Source organism: Anarhichas minor, unplaced genomic scaffold (genome assembly GCF_050575085.1).
Source record: "Anarhichas minor isolate MPS153535 unplaced genomic scaffold, ASM5057508v1 ptg000025l, whole genome shotgun sequence".
NCBI classification, from domain to species: domain Eukaryota; kingdom Metazoa; phylum Chordata; class Actinopteri; order Perciformes; family Anarhichadidae; genus Anarhichas; species Anarhichas minor.
The window spans coordinates 3,361,679-3,382,418 of record NW_027466471.1 but is presented as its reverse complement, the minus strand read 5'-3'; the positions used below and the strand labels follow the sequence as shown (position 1 = coordinate 3,382,418).

Sequence of the window (20,740 nt, the reverse complement as noted above, 5' to 3'; positions counted from 1 at the left end):
GACGACAAACAGGAAATAAAAGAGGAGCTCAAGTCTGCAGAACTGGAACGCAGTGAGAGCTCGTCTTTATTGGTTATAGCATAGAGCACCGCGTTTCTTTAGCCGTGCATTACAAACCGGCTGACAGGAATCCATCTTAGCTGATGGAAATGTTTACCTGGCTTATAAGGTGCTCTCAAATACAGCGCAACTTTTTTTTCCAATACAGCAAGAAGTCTTCGACGATCCACAGGTTGATTGGTCTTCACAGCTTCACAGAGAAATAAAGCTGCACAATGGCGGCACCGAGTGGCAGTAAAAGGTAACCACACGTTACGCAGCAGTACCACAACATCCATGACGTGACGTCAGTAAACTACACACAGCATCTGGGATCTTTTTGAATAGACTCAGAGGCTTTTAGTCGGTCTCTTCCTGTTGGTGAATATTTGATATCTACAGTGTCTCAGTTAGTGCAGACCCACTGTGCTTTCAGTTGATAAGCGCATTTGAACATAAGAAATCACATTAAATCAGGTTTAGCTCATCTACCTTCCATTAAACAAACACACACACACGAACGTTTCACATCTGGCTCACCTATTCATCTCGGCTGATTATGTTCTTGTGGCTCTGGGCTTCAGACCCATAAGGTTGTTTGTTCGATTGTATGGTTCAGTAAAGCCACAGCAGTCTTTGCATTGCTTTGACGTATGTTGATTAGGAAACAACACATTCTAAAAAAAAAAATATCATCTACACGCGATCGAGTCGCACTCTCGTCAATAGAAACGTTTGCGTTTGTTTTCCTTCCAGCGGCCGTAAACGCTCAGCCCCACCACGGCCAGCACACCCAGGCCCAGGACGGAGAAGAGGAGGGTGAAGAAGAACTGCACTCCGCTCATCTCTTCCTCCTGGACTTCCACTGCAAAGCAAGAGGAGGGGTCGTTAGCAGACACATTGGAGGTCCCCGGCAGTGTTTACGTTACGCAACAACCGCTTCATGAAGAGGGATGTATTTTACACCAAGGCTCAGACAATAACATTTGGTTGTGTTATTCCGTGGGCATCATTGCTGAGAAAGAAACTGCATATCTTGAGAGTGTCCGACTGGACAAAGGGCTAACTTCCTGTGGAAACACCGTTACCTGATTACAGACCGATGAAGAAGTGTTTTTGAATCCAAAGTTAAAGGAAGGCTGCACCGAATTTACACATGACGTTAGATGACCACAATGCAACCAGTCCTTCTCGGCTTTGTTGGGTTCTCATCCTCTGTGGGTTATTTAACGTATGTAATGAGTATGAGAATGTAAGTGCAGTGTTATTAGGGGTGTTCCCGACAAATGATTTCCCTGAAATTTACATTTCTAATCTATAAGGTTAAATATTGTCCGAAAAAATATTGCATATATTATATAAAAGCCATTTGAAACCGTTAATCCCATTTTTCAGGAACCAAATCGTATTTGAAATCCGGTTGTCCGGTTAGAAATGTGCCTCACAAGCCCGTTGATAAAAACACCAGCGGGGACTGTGGGCGAAGAAGTGTCATGGTTTGGAATGGCTTCTACCGTTAGTATCTATACATACGTTTGATTCAGTGAGTGGCTTTGTTGGCTCATAGCGTGCAAGGTTGCTAGCTTTAGTCTGTAGCTTACGTGCTAGCTGGCTAATTTCAGTTAGCTGAACCAGACGTACTGCTGAACTAACATGCTGTTTCAGAAAGAGGTGGACGTGGGTCACGAGAAGCTGATGAGTTCAGATCAAAGGCTCTCCACAGCTGAGACTGCATATGTCATTATGTCATTTAAATGTGTACATTACTGAAATAATATTAAGGTTAACCGACTAGTATTACTGGTGCAGACAAGCGAGGGCAGCGCATTTAAACGACTAGACATCTTTAACTGTTATATATGTGTGTGTGTTTTATCATCAAATAAATTCAATCAATCAAATTGAGTTTAGTGGTGCTGGGAGCACTACTTCTCCTGTGTGATGGATGCTGTGGTTCCAGCTTTCTAAAGTCTGAGCAAACACCCTCCTGATGTCAATCTTTAATCTCATGTTATTTGTCAGCGGCGTGTATTTTTGAGTAAATAATGCTTTCGATGTACGGGAGCAGAACAGTTAAACTTAATTCTTCCCTGTGACTGGGATCCATACTTACAGATCTATCATCACAGTGCCCTAACACGGGCAACATCTGATCTTTAGAAGGACTGACACAAAGACACATTTGTAACTGAGCAACATTTACAGTTTTATGTCTTGAATAAGTCTTCTTTAAAACATGTAATCATTTACAAAGAAGGGGAAGCCTATTGAAAGATGCTACCCAGTTGCATTATGGGTAATGTTTGGACCCTTTCAAGGGATTCAAAAGTTATCTTAGCCTCTGCTTTGATTATTAATATTATATTGCACAGAAAAGATGAGGCAGTCAGACAACAACCACTATATCTTCACACATTAAAATCAAATCTGAGAATTATTTTTTTGAGCAGCAGCAGGAAGCTGCGAAGTCTACTAATATCAAACCCAATCTTGGTGGGAATTATGAGTGACGGTAATATTCAATTGCAACAGTGTTGAATCCTAAAGTAAGTCAATACTGTGAGAAAGAACTGATGACCTGAGGGCCATTAGGCATCTACCTTGGAACTGCTCCATGTTGTCAACTCTGGGGATGGTGACCTCTTCCTCTTCCTCCTCCTCAGGAGTCCTCTCTACGGTCAGCTGGTACAGCTTCATGGAGATGAGGTCATGGTTATCTAGAGCAAGGAGTAGAAGTGGGGGATTAAAACTGGAAGAAAGAATTCAGTGTTTCTTCAGTCATTTTAACACCAATGGTAAATGTTAAATTGACTTGTATAGCTTTCCAGTGTTCTGCTTTAACACTACATGTCATTCACCCATTAATACACCTCAGGCACAGCCTACGAGAGCAATTTTGGGGTTAAGTGTCTTGCCCATCGACACAGACTGGAGGAGCCGGGGATCGAACCGCCGATCTCATGATTGAAAGTCTTGCATCTTATCTGCCAACTCCATGGAACTGTTGTTGCTGTTTTTAAAATTTACAAAACCCGCCTGAAGATGAAGCAACTGAAAAAATTAAATGAGAGTCTATGGAGAAGAGCCGGTAGTTGTCGGACCCTGGTCAGAGCTGGCAGATGCTACGCTATGATTGGTCAGTCTGCGTTCGAGGGCGGGACATAGCGAAGGGTCTGTTTGTCAAAAGATATCAATGAAGTTGAATATTTACTTAACAGAATCAAAAAAAGAAGAGGTTCCCTGGTGGTCGAGCAGCATTCAGATGATTCTTGAGATTCCATACCTGACAGGTCTCCGGTGGCCGAGGAGGCGCCGAAGAAGTATCCTGAAGGGAGCCGCAGTCCTGTGACGTCAGCGCAGTCTTTCCATTCCTGCTTGCCATCTACGTCCACCATGAGCTGAAGGAGGAGGAAGGCTCGGGATGAGTCACTGATGACTTCTTTTTTCATACTTTTTAATGATTAAATGGGAAGGTTTTTCCAACATTTAATACAATCATCATCATCCTGGGTTTTAAATCCTTCCTTGAAGCCTTTTCATCGTATAAGACACTCAGTCATTTTTACCCTTTCAGACATGACTAAAATGATGTAAATGAACTGCATCAATCCCACCTTAACCGGAGGGTTTCATACCGTGAGTCTGTTTTTGGAGTATCTGACGAGGAGAAGCGTGTCGTAGACTGCGTTGCGCGTCATGGCCGCACATCCTCCGAGCTCAGTGGTGCGCCCATCGTAATCGTGGTCGTAGGACAGAGTCCCGTTCCCCAGCATCACCGACACAAACGGGAACAGCCTCTGTGAGGAAGACGAGGGAGGTGAACACACAACGCCGTGGCTGCAACACAGACACGTCCATCTTCTGAACCATAAAGTGCACCATTATGGTTATTTCTGTTTGTACCAGACAGCATGTGAATTTAAAATGCATGCAGGTGAAGAGACAGCACGGGATGGCGAAGGTATGAAGGTAACGGAAGAACATTCCCTGCTCATGGGACAAACCTGAGTTCCAGACTGTGTCTTCTGCACATTCGAGAGGGTTGTAGAGAGAGAAATATGACACACTTTTGATATCATTTCATACTAACAATAAGAGGCTCACTCACGACTGAAGCTACCGACTGTCACTCACATCAAGGTTCTTATCAGCATTCGGGTACGTGTCCACGAATATTCCAAGTCCAGTGAACTGGTTCATGTTGCCAAATACAGGACCTGTGAAGACAGAGTGAGGGGCATCAGGGCGTTTCCTCACAACAAACAGTACAGAATGGTTGTAGTTTCACCACAAACACAAGGCTCATTTAGGCTTTAACAGTGTGTGCGTGTGGGATGTGTATTGGCATTAAACTGTTCGGTACAAGACATTCGGTTGAGTATGCGACATCTTTCTGGTACGCCCTGTCAAGCAAGCAGCCGTTTATGTCCACTACTCGCCCATGCGGAACAGAAATTCTAGAGTGCGAGTTTTACCGGGAATGTTTTGGCAGCGCACCAGTTGTTGTCATGTAGCATGCTAGTTGGTTTAGCCCGGTTAATGAAGCGGTTTTAGTGACTTTGTAATTTGTATGTTTTTACGCCGCTCAAACACATCTCTTTTATTATTATTGTGACTTCTTTAAATTTGCGAATACATAAAATTAATGAAACGTCATTTAAAAGCTGCTCTTTAGATTTACAGAACATTATTTTACAGAACAAACATTGCCAAAATAATTCAGACAAAGACTGTGATATGTGTAAATAGTATAATAATTATTCAACTATAGAAAGTTGTCTTCAAGCGTTTTGGGCATTATCTATAGAAATAATAATAGTCCACAGTTATGTAAAATTACAATTTGTTTCTTTCTTAACCCCTCTCTGGAGTCTTTGTACAGGATATACAGAGATGAAATGCATAAGTCATATCATCCGACTTTGCAGAAGCACATTCCCCACAATGTTTCTTTATTGTTTGTGTATGTTTTGTTTATCATTTAAAAACTTAACAGCTTTGTTGAGCACAAACATGAGCCAGCTCCTAACACTAGGCTTTGTAAAATATGCTCATGGAGTACTGGGGTCTGTTGTTTTGTAGCACCGGTTCCTCGTCATAGTACGGGACGTGACAACTCCAGGGCGGTCCAGCTTCTACCTACCATTCTGCATGCGATCTTTGGTTAACCAGATAGCCATGCCGTCCCCATTCAAATTCTTCTTTCCCTGGCCGTGGATTTTAAAGTGCACCTGAAGCTCCCAATCCTGCACGGAGAGTGGCTGGAAAGCAACAGAATGAATGAAATGAAGACATTATTTTGAAGAGGTTATTTTGGTGCTATGTGTTATATGTAGTAAGTATTTGTGAACAGAATTGAGTAACAGACAGAACTTAAAACAGGCTGAACTAGTGTAATGTTATAGCGTCAGTAAATAAGGGGCCTGTATTATATTCATAAAATGCTTAAAATATATCTAACTTTCATATCAAGGTCATGTTATGTGGGCATGCTGATGTGTAATTTATGGACAATTTTAAAATAAATGTGTGAACTAATATCTTTTACTGCTTTTAAAGTCTACAGTACAGTCACATTTAGAAATTTTCTTAACATCTAAGACCATTTTATTATTTGGCTTTACCAACTTATTCATTACATTCACATTACTGAGAACAATTTATCAAAAACAAAAACACTTTGTGAAAGCACCAATAATAATGTTGCATTGGCGTTATTATGTAAAAACGAAAAAGATATTGGACAGTGGACTTACAATTCGACTCCACACTGCCCCCTGTCTGCTCTGCAGGTCTGGGGTCAGCCTCACGTAGTCAGGTGTCACCATGGCAGTGCCCATCAGATCCCACTGTGAAGAACTAGAGAGACCCAACCCTGCAAAACAGTAGAGTACCTGTGAGATACAGCATTCACGGTAGTATCTATACACTCTATGGGATTCCAAGAGCAGCTGGTCTGTTAATGGACAACGAAACACAGAATTTCATGAATTAAATTAAATTGTACTTACTGGCAAAATACACATGAACTAAACTCAAACTACAGACTTTTGTTTAAACATTGGGTTATTATGGTAAATTCGGCATATGATTGGTACTACACAACCATCGTTGTGGGCCAATAGTAGCTCATAGATCACGTATTTTGACATTAGCGCCCGAGGGGCAAACAGTTCGTCTTAGTTAAGCTAATTATTATCCTCTGCGACTAAGCTAATGCCGCATTAGCTATCGAAGAATGTCGCTACGTGGAGTCAAATGCTCATTTACGACAGGAACTGCTCGTTAGTTAACTAATATTAGCTAACGTTAGCTAACTCCGTTTAGCTCAGTCACACTTGTTAGCTAAACGTCTGCGTTAACGTAAGCGCTAGCCTAGTTGACAGCAAACTTACCACGGTATGGCTTCACCAGAGAATATTCCCGCTTCAAAAAGTCTTCTATAAAGTCCTGTTCGTCTGCCAACGACTGGCTCGTCAAAATACAAACGGTAATAAACAAACATGTTGATTCACGGATGTTTTTCAGATGAAACATTGGACATAAAAACCACAAACTTCTGAATCCATCCAGATTTGTCTTGGTTACAGTAGCAACCATCTTTACACTCCCACTTCCAACCAAACCAGTCACGTGGTTTCACGCAAGCGAGCAGGAAGCAACTATACTTCCGGTTATTACTTTCCAAATTAAAACCACTCTCACGAACGCGTTTCAATGCGTTTAAATAAAACAGAATAAACTATATTTTAAGACCACTCATGATTATCATCAATTATCATATATTTTGCTGAAAAGTAGCAACACCACATGTAAGTATTTAGTCGGCTACATATCATCAGAGATAGAATAATCAAGGTAAAAGTATTCACCTCTATCAGGATGTTATCAAAACTTGTATTATTGTTTCATTATAACTGATACCCAAACACAGAATCAGAAATTAATATGTATTTGGCTTTAAACCTAAAGCAGTGCATCATGTTTTATAGGCTATCATATGTAAAATATTAAAAATAAAAAATCTGTGTGTGTGTGTAGTAAATTATTGGCGTTAAGTGTAGTGGAGTAGAATTATAATGTTTTTGCAATCCTTTCTTAAAACATTTTCACAACTATCCAGGTCAACCATGCAAATCCACCGTGAAAGTCCTGTCGACAGTACATTCCTGTTTGAAGCATCTCAGACTTGAAATGTAAATGCCATAAAAAATCAAAATAGCCCAGTCTTTATTGAAACATGGACACACATATTTAGTATAACCACAATAAATTCCCAGAACGCAAGGTATGATGATGATTACCCAGGTCTAATGACGTGATTATGAGCCAGAGTGGAGGTGGTTATTTCTCCTGATCTCTGAGCTATTTGGTGGAAAACAGCTCCATCTTCTGGCAGTGGGGCCTCACATTGACATTACTCACCTCAACATGCTGAAACCATACAATACTTTAAGGATATGACTATACATGATTTTAAACTGGGTTCATTATCACGTGTGGAGTAATGTATCTGAGTAATGTGTATGCTTGCTGCTTTTACTTTCAGGCACAGTCAATTTTCTTATTATAATCTGGATAAAAAAGAATCCCACCACTGATATTTATTTTCCTATTGGCTGGCACTCAGATTTGGCTCTATTAAGAACACTATTACCATAACAGTTGAATAGATATATAGCAGCATTTGTAGAGTTCTAAGTTTAAGGAAACCTTTTTAAGTTTTGAAGATGATATATCCAATGATCCTACACTCAGTTCCCACGAAGACTTTTTATGGAGGACAGAAATGGTTATGTCTTGGGATACCATTACAGAAAACAAATTGGGAGGCTGATGCAATGGTTTGTGCAAACAAAATAAAGCAAGCTTAAATATTAAGATGAGAATTGCATGCATTTCTTTCAACATTTCAATATTCTAATGATAGGAGATTCCAGGAAAAATCTATTCTCAACTATTCTAGCACTTCAACTGCATACATTTTGTTCTGGTAAGTGAGACGATTATTTGCACGTGTGTGCATGCATGTTATAACAGATATATTATTTAATATTTTTTTCACATGTTCAAATAATGGATTTCTTCACCACCTGACACAGTTCTAGCCATCTTTGGTGGCACTTACATGAACTTTACAGAACTGGCTGAACTAAAGGCCTTGAAAAAATGTCAAAAAGCCAAATTCTACAAAGTCAAATTGACCTGTACAGCTTGATGAACAGAACCAGATTATTATTTAAATTCAATAGAAATGCAGGTACTGTGCTTGCCATTATGCTCTTGTGACCACATTAGGAGCCTGTTTCTTATTTGAACAGCAGGAATTTATCAACAATGAATCCATATTGGATGATTATGTAGTCTAATTATACAGGTTTCTTATGTTGAATCATGGAGTCTAAGAGGCTTCTATCTGCATGTTCAAAGTAATCTAACTCCAACATGGAGCAGAGTCAACACAGTCTGAGGTAAAATAGGACAGGGACATTCCAGCCAGAGGTTACCATGTTTTGCCTGTTTGTTATAGCTTATTATTAATCACCTTTATTATTATTGTTATTATTATTCATAATGTTATTCAACTGTTAAGTAATTTTAGTAAACAAAAAAAGCATGTCACTTATGACTCTAAAAAACAAGTACATGTAGGCCTCAGAGACTCACTATGGAACACAGTTGCATCCTCTTTACAGAGGAGTTTCAAAGACAGAACTGGGAGGGTGCTATGGAGAGAGTGTGTACCTGACTGTCTAAATGGAAATGGCTGCTACCTCAGCTCTCTTACAGGGGGAGGGTCCTAATTGTCAATAACTTGGTTGCCTCGACCCTTTGGCACAGACTGGTAGTCCTACCTCCACCACAGGGCCTGATTGAAGAAATCCAGAGGGCAGTTGTGAACTTCTTCTGGTCAGGGCTTCACTGGCTGAAATCTGCGGTGCTGTACCTGCCGGTCCAGGAGGGAGGGCAGGGCCTGGTGGACATCGCATCACAGCCTTCAGACTGCTTATTTCTTTTTTCTTTAGTATTTAAATTTTTATTTTTTTTGCAGATGTGAAAGTTAAAGGGGACCAGCTCTACATACAGAGCTGGCTGCGGCTTTCTGCACGGCTCGGTTGTGTCGTCCCGCTCTCCCTCCCTCAGCTCCGTACATACGCCCAACCAGGCCGCTCGTTTGATTACCTCCTGAGTCACAAGATGGAAAATCTACGCGGAGATTTGATGTAGCAGAGCTACATCAATTCAGAGCTTTTTATTATCTTTAGCCATGTAGCGTTTGGTCCCACGGCCCCGCTATTTAGCAGAACATGTTGCTTGCTACCACAGACTGTACATAAACTAGCTTGCTACTGGGACTTGTACATGATGTTGTAAATAGGAATGCTAGCCGCTACCGGAGAATTTAGCTGAGCTAGTAGCTGCTCCCCAGCATTAGTATGTGCTGCCAATTGGTGCAGCCAGCATGGTTTTTCTTGAAAAAAAAAGCCTGAAAACAGATGTCTAATGTTGCTGGAAATGAGGTTGATGAAAGTGGTGAGAACGAACCATGATGGTTTTAAAAACCAAAGCAGTGAGAAGACACCAAAAGACCCAAAAACTCTCGAGCAAGCTGCATAATTCTCTGGGGAACCTGTCGCTATGAGTGATCTCTGTCACATCGAACGGTTATTTCTTCATTAAAACACAGGAAGGCCTACAGGAAGTTAGCTATCACATGCAGGGTTGGGGGGGGGGGGGGGGGGGGGGGGGGGGGGGGGGGTGATGAGTAAACAGTGGATAGTGAGAGTGAGATGACTGATAATTCTTGGGCTTGCGCTTCCCAAACCCTGCATTTTAAAAAATGATTCACCTCATCACAGAAAACATCTCATGACGGCGTCCAGATCAATGGTGAATTCAATTTGACTCAGGCCTTTGCCGAGTCAGCTCGCTCGCTCACCCCTTGTTGTGTCTCATAAAAGAACGGCACTCTGGTTCGATTAACGGACGGAGCCAAGTATTGACCTGTCATGGTGGATGCCAGGCTCAAGTCAGGATCCTACGAGGAATTACAGTAATGCAGTCAACTCCAGGGTGATGCTATTGCTCCTCGGAGACAGACAAAGAGACAAGAGTGGGAATAAGAGAGCAAACGTGAAGGTGTTTACGATCCAGCGGTGACTTGGGGGGGCCCTTAGTATTTCCTGTATACGTCCCCTGGGTAGATATCGTTCACTTCCATTGAGAAGGCTGCAGAAATCCAGCTGAAACCTGAAACATCAGCGTCTAGCACCTCTCCTGACACCCACGCATCACCATTTGTGTCTCCCGTAATCCGTAAGGGAGACTAACACATAGAGCGCGGGGGGGCTGTCTGCCCGGGCCATACATTCTGCCCCAGTTTATTGAGTGGAGAGGATCGCGGGGCATGCTGCATGCCGTCGCCCTCCCGCTGTGGCAGACTTGCACCGTAATCCTCCTGTTTGCAAGGTCAAGAGATATTTTAATATCCGTTAGTCACACAGTCAGATTCGGCGCTAATCTTTATTAAAGCCGTCCACACCTGTTCTACTGTAAACAATGAAATGTGAAATGTTTCCCAGGAGAAGCGAAGGCATCACTTTTACAGGAGCACATGCTCTGTGTTTTCATCAATGCAGCCCATGTGGAGTATACGGGTTTGGAAATGAAGGGAATATATATACATCAGTGGTGGGCCGTCAGGGCCAGCTAAGCCTTCTCTGCTGGCCTAAACAGAATCACAAAGTTATAGCTATTTTATAATTTAAGATTTTTTTTCCCTTTATCTTATTTTTTCATTGCACAGCGCCGGCGGATTGATTTGTCACACATCCCGTTGTCTGTTACATGAGCGCAGTCCATCGAAAACATTATATTTCCCACAATTTAAGCTTCTGCATTTTCCAAATGCACTAGTATTATTCAAACGTATTGTTCGGTTCGTAAGCCTCGTACCAAACGGTTTAATACGAATACGTGTATTATTACACCAACAAATAACCGTAGCTCAGTAGGACAGCACAGAAGGCCCAGGTATAAAATGCACGGCCCGCCACTACCCTTTCACAGCTGGTGTCATCAAAAATACGCGTGCAGGATGCAAGTGGTGTTGAGCCTCAGCCATGCAACTCTTTTGGCCAGAATCAACATGTAGTGAAAATCTGATATCGTGACTGCCCTACTTGCAATAGAGCATTTATTTTGATAGAAAATGTCTGAGCTGCATAATCATATATTATTATGTATTACAGTATGTATCAGCTACAGCCGTTATAATTATGATGACCACGGCTGTGTTAGGCAGTAATGTTTTTTTAGTAATTACTGAATCTCAAATTGTAATCCCTTAGGGATTACAATTTGGGATTCGATTACAATTTGAGATTCAGTAATTACATCCCAATTACTAAAAGTTACGCTCTTCAACATTTTGGGGTTCGACTTGTTTGCTGTCTGGGAGTTGGATGGATTGTTGACATCTGGTGTTGAGTAGTGCTAGCTTAGCACATGCACCTGCTGTTTTTTTATTCACTGTTTGTACCTAAGGCTGTGAAAAGTAATGCACTGATAATTCATATATATTTGATGCTTTTCTATAACCTACTGAAAGAATGATCCATTTTCATGCTCTGTTTGAGTTTGACCTCCTTATTATTTCATTTTATTTTTACTTATTTTATTTATTTTAGTTAGTTTTTTTTTGTCATATTTGGTATCATTTAATTATCTTGTTATTTTTGTTAATTTTTTTGTCTAATTGTGCCTGTATTGTATAATTGTCGTTGAGGACCCCCCTTGAAAACGAGATGGTGCATCTCAAGGGGTTACTCCAAATAAAGAATTTCCATTTATAATCAACGTAATTGTGAGGCAGGACGTGCAGGACTGCTTCTAAGGAAGTCAGGTAACGTGGTATAAATGGCGACAAAGTCTCTCTTCAAACTCGGTGCTTGGACGGACGGAGAGAGACGGACTCTTTGGACGCGTCATTGCATCGTGCCGGGGAAAGGGGTATCAGGTTTCCACCTCTGTAGATCGGAGATGTAGCCGATAAATATCTGTGACCACTGCAGATTAGTTTATCCCGGGAATGAATTCCGATTGTAACCTTTCCCACTAAAGACAAAAGCCAGATGCTTGTGTTTTGTTTTTTTGTCCAGTGGGAAAGGGGCATGATTGTCACTTGTAGCCGTAATGGCAACTATGTAGTAGAAAGAGCGTACTGAAGACCGTGTTGATGGTTTGTTACAATGACATCACCTGGATGTGAGCTATTAGCATTAATCATACACCAGCTTCTTCGATGGATGGTCACTGTGTGGGTTGAGTTTTCACAGCACTGCTAACCCGGAGTGTCCAGCCTTCTGACAAGCCCACAGTGTGAGGAAGTGAATGATTAAATAATGAGGAGACCTTAATGCTTCTTCTGGCAGGACATGCGTCTGGTTATATACGAGCACTTACGGCAGACAATAACTGTCCTCTTTGTCTGCTTAAAGAGAACAGACGTTAAGAACAGGCCAACACCTCTGGACATAAATATTCACACTATTCAAATCAACGGGCCTGAGAGAATAACGCAAGGGCGCTAAGCGGGGTGAAATATGGTTGCAGGCCCGTTTCAGATGCACTTTAATGAGCTTTACGTCCTCTTTGTGCTGACAGAAAGGAAAACACATCTTCTTAATTGAAACGCTTATTTCCGAACTATTTTCTCTTCAGGATGCGTTGGCCAGACACATGTCAATATTTCACAGCCGTGGTGTCGACAGGCAGAGGGTTATTTTATGTATTATATTAAGATTTATGACATTATGATAAACACAAATAGAGTGTTACTTAAACAAACATTCCAATCACTCTATACTGTTTGCATATATATTACAATGGCAGAAGAAATGAGTGGGGAGCAAGAGTAAGATGGAGAGCAAGAAGTTGTCTGCATTTTGAGCAAATTTCTACACTTCAACACTTCCTCTTAAAAAGATTGACTTCCTCATGCAGTGAAAAGCTACTCCGGAAAATTAGCGACAGTCTGCCAGCTTCTGTAAATTATACTGAAAAATGCACTGGCACTCAGTTTAGGGCATTGAACGTCAATGCAAGCTAAAAGAGAAGACAGGAGATTCAATTGTCATGGGGGATAAAGTGCTGAGAGGTGTCAATCACTGATAGGTGCAGTGTGAAAAATCTGGAAATAATTTTTGTTTAAAACATTGAAAAAACGAACTAACATTATCAACAGAATGTGTAGAGGTTACAGTGTTGAAGTCAGTGGTGGGCCGTCAGGGCCAGCAAGGCCTTCTCTGCTGGCCTAGACAGAATCACAAAGTTATAGCTATTTTATAATTTAATAATTTTTCATAAATACACTACATGTATTCTAATTTTTTTCTCCATTTTCTTATTTTCTCATTGCACAGCTACAGTCTTCCTCAGTTGCTCTGCTTCCAGTGCAGCTTGTTTTAAGTAGAGCTTTTATCCAATCAGATTTCACCTCTGTGTCTCTAGGTAAGAAGAGAGGCCCGAGGCCTGCAGACTCACAAGTGAATCCCTTTGCAGTTTAAGTGAATGGGGACGATATTGTTGATTGTCATAGTCTTCAACCAATCAGATCTTTAGTTTGACATGTTGGGCGTATTCTTTGACATGTCAGAGCCTTCTAGCTGGCCTAGCCATACATGATTGGTCAGTGGGCTAGCTTGACATGTTGGGCGGTGACAATCCCAATATCTGCTGCCTCTGTCAATTAAACTCTTTATTAACAAAGAAAGGAGGATGGACTTTGTCTTTAAATAGTGAACAGCAGCTTTGGTAAGTTAATTGCTTTTGTTTTTACATCTGCATAGCTTTAATATGCTTGTTTATATATTATTATTTGTACAACTTGTTTTTATGAAGATGGATTTTTGTTTGGGTTTATATGTGATAGGAACCATTGTTAGGTCCAATGTTGCCCTGGGGACACATATAGTCGGTGCCAGTGTTGCTAACTTGGCGACTTTCTCGCTAAATCTGGCGACTTTTTTTGTTAAAAGCTACTTGTGACAAATCTAGCGACTTGTTCTGGTGTTGTTGGAGACTTTTCTGGTGTTTTGACTCTGACGTGAAAGCACATATCGTTCTACACTGTGGTGAACGAGCAGCGGGTGCTGCCGTGAGCCGCCCCAAAGCACTCACAGGCGGTCACTCTTACAGCAGCCTCGCGCAGCAGTCCCAGCTGCAGTCAGAGAAGAGAGGAGACACACTCCCGGCGTATTCATGCATCTGCACTCTGCAGTTAGTGTATTTATAGGTGTTGAGCTTCATTTTTACACGAAACAAATAATAACCGTAGCTGTGGCGTCATAATGAGGACACCAGTGAAGGTCCAGGTATAAAATGCATGGCCCGCCACTGGTTGAGGTTATATCAAATTTGTCTGTGTATTGAGTTGAAGAGATATAATTAGCATGCTAACCAGCTGGCCTCCTGTCTTGTAATACCACTTGCACCTATTGCTCAATCCAACATGAGAGGACAAAGAAGGAGAGCTGTCCATCCTTTTGAAGGTACAGGGTCCGTACATGAGTTTGCTTATTAGATTAAATCCAAAGTGGTAGAAACGAGAATAGGGCTGACCCATATGTTTCCTCAGCCTCAGCTCAGCTCTATGTTCCCTCAGCCCTATGTCACCTATGTTACTTCAGCCCTATACAACATTACAGTCATTTAGCAGACGCTTTTATCCAAAGCAACTTACAATTTAGACAACTTACAATTTAGATTCTATCTTCTATCTAGCACAGCTACAAGCTACACAGCTACAGATCAAACCGCCAATCCTCTGATTGAAGGACGGCCCTGCTCTCCACTTAGCCACGGTCACCCCAATGGTAACCTCAGCCCTGTTCCCTCAACCCTGTTCCCTCAGCCCTATATGTTCCCTCATCCCTATGTTCACTCAATATGTTACCCCTCCTAAGGAAATACAAAAAACACACATGCACAGCACATGGCTAATTATTATGTAGAATTACATTATCAGACCTTCCCCATGGCAATCTTTTTTTCCTACTATGGTGAGGGCATGACCCGCCCACTCTGCCTCTGATTTTTTTAACCTGATATTCTTTCCCTGACCCGAATCAATCTCACTCCTCATACCTAAAGCTAACAAATCCAACCAACGAAGACAACAAGTACTAGCCAGACTGTCTGTCTGTTGTAGGATATTGTTAGCGTGATAACTCAAATAGTTATCAACAGATTTTAACATGAGTCTAGGTTGATGCTGAGTGAACATAGAGCTGAGGGAGCAAAGGGCCTAACTTGGATGGCAAAAAAAAACATTGGTACTGAGGGAACATAGGGCTGAGCTGACCCCAATCCCTTTTTTCCTCACCTCAACCGTCACCAGCCTGAGAATAAAAGGACTCGTTTTCACCCATCAGCCTGTCATTTGGGTTCTGCCTTACACTCAGTGACAGCATATCAAATATTGAGAATTGTTCTAAGGGCAGAATCTGTTTTGAATTCATGATCAATTATTATGTCAGTCATGTTTTTCAAATAATGGAAATTTTATTAAGCAATTAAAGTGTTTTATGGTGGCCTTAAACACAAATGTAAAGGATTTTTATATATTTCAGGCTGACTCCTCTTCTTTGGACATACAATAATGATGGAGAGAGAGACGCTTGAGTGTTGCTTTTTACTTTCCACAGAGCTCATCAGTGGAGAAGCCGTTTTACAGTTACAGCTCTCTTTAACGTCCAGCCTTCAATCCATCTTTCACCTCTCAATAAGCTAATAGGTCTAATGTGTCAAAATTGATTTCTAGGGGCCTTCTGCCTCCTCCTCCCACAGCTCTTTATCATCCCCTTTCTCTGCTCACCTTCGTATATAGCTGATTTATGGCCATGTTAGTGCTGGAAAAACTACATTGATGTTTCTTCGTTTTTCTTTTTTTTTCGTAAAACTTTTTTGTGAATGAACTGTAAAAACTAAATTCCCGCTTCAATGAGATAGTTTGAAATAGTTCTTTTGAATAAAAGTTGAATCAAATTGGCAGATAGCAGTCTCAGACAGTCATCGACGGCGCTAAAGTGGGTTAAACTTGACATCAATCTTTACGATGTAAACAGTTTTATAGTGAGCCTGAGAACTACGAAACTGTTTTATGACAAGAGAGAAAACAAACATTCATGCTTCCTAAGAAAAAAGAAAATTTGTATCTATTTTGGGTTGTTTGCTCAGGTCTTTATTAAATGTCTCTGTGTCACTCAGGGCGACTGTGATAGAGCAGGGTCGTCCTTCAATCAGTGGATTGGCGGTTCGATCCCCGGCTCTGCTAGTTCATGTCGATGTGTCTTTGGGCAAGACACTTAACCCCAAATTGCTCCCTTAGCTGTGCCTGCGGTGTATGAATGGGTGTGGATGTTAGGTAGTCCTGATGGGCAGGTAGCATGGTAGCCCCTGTTATCAGTGTAGGAATGGTTGTGAATGGGTGAATGATGACATGTAGCGTTAAAGCGCTTTGAGTGGTCGGAAGACTAGAAAAGCGCTATACAAATACAGTCCATTTACCATTTACCATTACACTCTAAGACAAACAAAAGTAAACAAGCAAAATGGCACAGTCAACAATTAAGGTGGTAAATTCAAAATTCATAGCCTACCTATGTTTGCGGGATTGCCTCCACTCGACTCTCAACATGGCAATGGCTGAGCCGGTGGCTTGCAGCTTACGGGGCTAACGGCACAAACAATGCTAACAGTGTTAACCTTGGGGGGGGTTGGACGCTAGGCTTCTACGACAACGCTGTGGGTCTGAAAGGCATCTTCAGCTAGCCAGTGCGCACACACTGAGACTCACAGCCAGACCACAGAGAGCAACACACAGAGGAAGAGATTTTTCATTCACTGCTCAGGATGCCATCACTCTACCATATCTTTAGAGTGTTGTTTAATGCTCTGTCAATGCTCAACATTTTGATATTAGCATCTTTAAACTCTACGATGAAAGATTAAAAATGATCATGTTTATACGATGAGAACCTGTCTGACCCTTCTGGATCAGTTATTTTAGAGGTCTGAAGCTGAGACTTGGCTTATTGTCGATACAACCTACATCTGAAGTTTTTGTTAAAAACGGTCAGGACACTTCCTCTACAACACTCTAAGCCCAGAGGAAGTGCAGCAGAAGTTGAAATAAAATGTTCTCCTAACTCTTGTAAAAAAAACAACTTTTAATGCAGTTTGACCTTTTATGGTGTTCTTGTACTACAGTTTGTTTTGCCTGTACCATATTACACAATTGTTTTATGGATTTTATAACTTGGGGTTTTAATTTCTACTTTTATCCAGCTATAATCTATATTTTCCATAACAATAATGTATCAAATGATAACGTGAAAACCATGTGACAGTGTGAAATGGGTCACTTGTTTTGATGAACGTACAGAGAAGAATTAATGCCATTTCACACCAAGCAGGAATTTTAACCTGAGAATTTGTGAAGGAAATTTGTGAAAACAGATTTGATGGGTTTTTAAAAATGCTTGCATGTAATGCATCTGGACATGAAAACATGGGTTGTTATTTCCACATTTGAATCTTTAGACGACACACTGCTACAGAGCTGCTGGGTATGGTTGTTCACCTTCGGACCCACCGCGCAAATATGTCTTAACTGTGTCCGACTTCTTCCAGAGGGGATCTGGGAAATGTGAGGAATGCTTAGCATCTACCTTGTGAATCCTCTGCTTCAAACCCCCCACTCATCTGCAGCCCAAAGGTTATCTGCTGCCGATCTCGTCTGTATACACAGTTTCATTCTAAAAACACTTGTGACCGAACCGTGCTGGTGTGAATCGTGTCCAACAGCCACATCTCAAATAGAGCTGTGGCTCTGCAGCCTCCGTTTTGTTTACTGCTGGCTGCTTGTAGAGTTTGCAGTCACTTAGTGTAGCTTCTATTGAGGAGATGATCTGCCACTGAAAGAGCTTCATAGTGAGAGCAGAACGCTGTGAACATCCAGCTAAATATATTGTATTTAATGATAAGAAGACATCACATGCACCCCATGATTATAACCAGAGCCAGATTGACCGAGCAGTGGACCCTGGGGCAAAAATATGTGCACTATTTATATTAACACGTCAGCACAATATAGAGTAATCATGTCCTTACAACTACCCTTTAATTCAAGGCTCCTCTTCTACACCGGGCCTCAAGATTATGTAACAGAGCAGGTGTTGCATGAAGTTCTCTATCGTTTCAGTTTATAATAGCTTTAGTGGTTGTGATGGGAATGACGTGCAATGAGATGGTGTTAGAAGTATCATTTACAAATTATCTATGTACTGTATATATGTGTATCTTTAAGGTCTAACAAATGTGTTGAATGCATTTTCTTACTAATTTACAAAGGAGATTTAAACTTTTTTTTTTATATCATGCATTGTTTACATCCATGTTTGTAAGCTTCCACTCTTCCTCTTAGCTGCCTTCGTGATGTACACTACGTTTCCTACGTTTCTTTCTGCTACCAACTGTTGACCAGTGGAATCGTGCTAAACTGACTTAAGGAACGCTCGCACCAAGGTAGCAACCTCTGGTTCTGAAAAGTGAAGCCAATGCTGAAGTGCCTTAAACTTGCATTCTCTCTACTGGACATCTGGTTGCAAAAAGATGTCTGATTGTATAGAGGTCTATGAGAAAATGACCCTACTTCTTACTTGATTTATTACCTCAGTAAACATTGTAAACATGAGTTTATGCTCTCAATCCCTAGTTTCAAGTCTTCTTCAATACAGCATGATGTTCATTTAGTAAATTATGATCCATTGATATTCAGATGGACCATAAAGCAGGATAGGCTTGAGGGCGGGGCTACCTTGTGATTGACAGATCGCTACCACGGCGTTGTCCGGTCTGGGAGTTGTCTGTGTTTTAGCCTCAGAACTTCAACCCTTTTACAGTGTGTTTTCTCTTCATGAAAGTTAACTAACATTTTGGGCCGAAAAATCTCTCATTCAGCATTCAGGTCTACTGACGACAGCCATAAACCAAGATGGCGATGGCCAAAATGCGGAACTCGAGGCTTCAAACCTGTAGTCCATAAACCAATGGATGGCATCACGGTGACTACGTTCATTTGTTATCCAGGCTATGGTTCGCACACGTGCATCCGGATCATCACGGCGGACCGTAAAAAACTAAATGGGGACCTGCTCGAGAAAACTTTGCTCTACAGCGCTACTAGAGGTAAACAAGGGTAGATTTTAATAACTGGACCCAGGACTGTAACAAATTACTGTTACAGCAACCTGCTAGCTAACAACACACAGAAGGAGAGTGACTTTATTCTCTGCTCAGGTCGACAATACTCCACTATATCTTTACATAGATTATCGTTGTTTGCTGATATATTATTGTTCATAATGTTAAATACAGCTCCTCTAAACTTGAGTGCATGCTGACAGACATATGACAAATTAAGTTATGTGAAATTTTCTACCAGAGTTCATAGTATTGCCTACTTTGATTTCATTAGTTAATCATATCTTCTTAAAATCCTTAAATATATGAATACAATTCCAATGAGTACTTGTATTACAATGATACTCCACAATGCTTCTTTAGTTCTACATAAACTATAAATATCTCTAAAGGAAGAAGTCTCCATCACTTTGTCAGACTGAATATGACATGAATGGAGTTTTGATACAATGCCCTGCAGTCTGATGGTGACTGGCTACACTTGACTTTCTCATGGCTTGTCTTGCAGTCCGCCCCACCTCGAGACATGGGGCCGCTTTGTGTGTGTGTGTTTGTGTTTGATATCAGCTCGGGCCCCGTCTCTTTTAACACCTCCGCTCTGCTGTTAAACTACATTCCTCCCACCTCCGAAGCCCAACTATGTTCACTCGCACTAACCTGTTACCGTCAGGCCATTCATCAATATTCCACTGTCCAAACACGGGAGGTGTTAGGGAGACAGTGCTGCCAGAGCGGGTTTGGAAGCTCTCCAGTGACCCTGGCCGTGGAGAAGATTTCCAGTCAGAGGACATAAAGTCTGCAGGAGGACGACAGGGAGACTTGATCAGAGGTGTGTTAGATCGCACATGAACATTATTGTAAAAGAATAAATGATGCTTGATGCTACAGATGACTGACTCCAGTAAAGGTATCAAAAGAGGAAACGTTTTCAGCACACCATAACGCACCGGCTCTGGCTTCTTGATAGACTAAAACGTCTGCTAAAGTTTGTCTTTTTGAGTGTTTCTTTCACCTTTCAAAATAATGATTTACTCGTTACTCTTATCTGTACCATAGACTGTCTATAAGAAGTGGACGTAGTCATCGTGATGTAACCCATTGGTTTGTGGACTGCTGTTTTGAGTTTGGCAATTTCGCCGTCACCATCTTGGAATACGGCCGTCGTCATGTTGTTGTTTTTTGCAACCAATGAACGGAAGTGACCATATTTGAATGCGGAGGAGTGACGTAGTGATGCCGTATACGGCAGCGACCTGTCAATCACAGTAAGCCCGCCCTAAAGCATACTCTGCTTTATGGTCTATTTGACTCTAAATGGACCATCATTTACTAAATGAACATCATGCTGTATTGAAGAAGAGTCGCCCCCCTGCTGGTCAGTAGAGAGAATGCAAGTTTTAAGACACTTCTGCATTGGCTTCACTTGGCAGAACAT

At 41.4% G+C, this 20,740-nt stretch overlaps 1 protein-coding gene across 1 annotated transcript; it reads right to left on the bottom strand.

Annotated features, from left to right (window-relative positions):
• Positions 1-9: 9 nt before the first annotated feature.
• Positions 10-6,674, bottom strand: lman2lb (lectin, mannose-binding 2-like b). The gene is made up of 8 exons (XM_076099328.1): positions 6,435-6,674; positions 5,796-5,914; positions 5,183-5,300; positions 4,174-4,256; positions 3,675-3,836; positions 3,323-3,437; positions 2,640-2,756; positions 10-904 (listed from the first exon to the last, which is right to left on the bottom strand). Exons 1-8 carry the CDS (start codon positions 6,637-6,639, stop codon positions 762-764), a joined length of 1,062 nt encoding a protein of 353 aa, XP_075955443.1. The 5' UTR covers positions 6,640-6,674; the 3' UTR covers positions 10-761.
• Between the last annotated feature and the right edge of the window lie 14,066 nt (positions 6,675-20,740).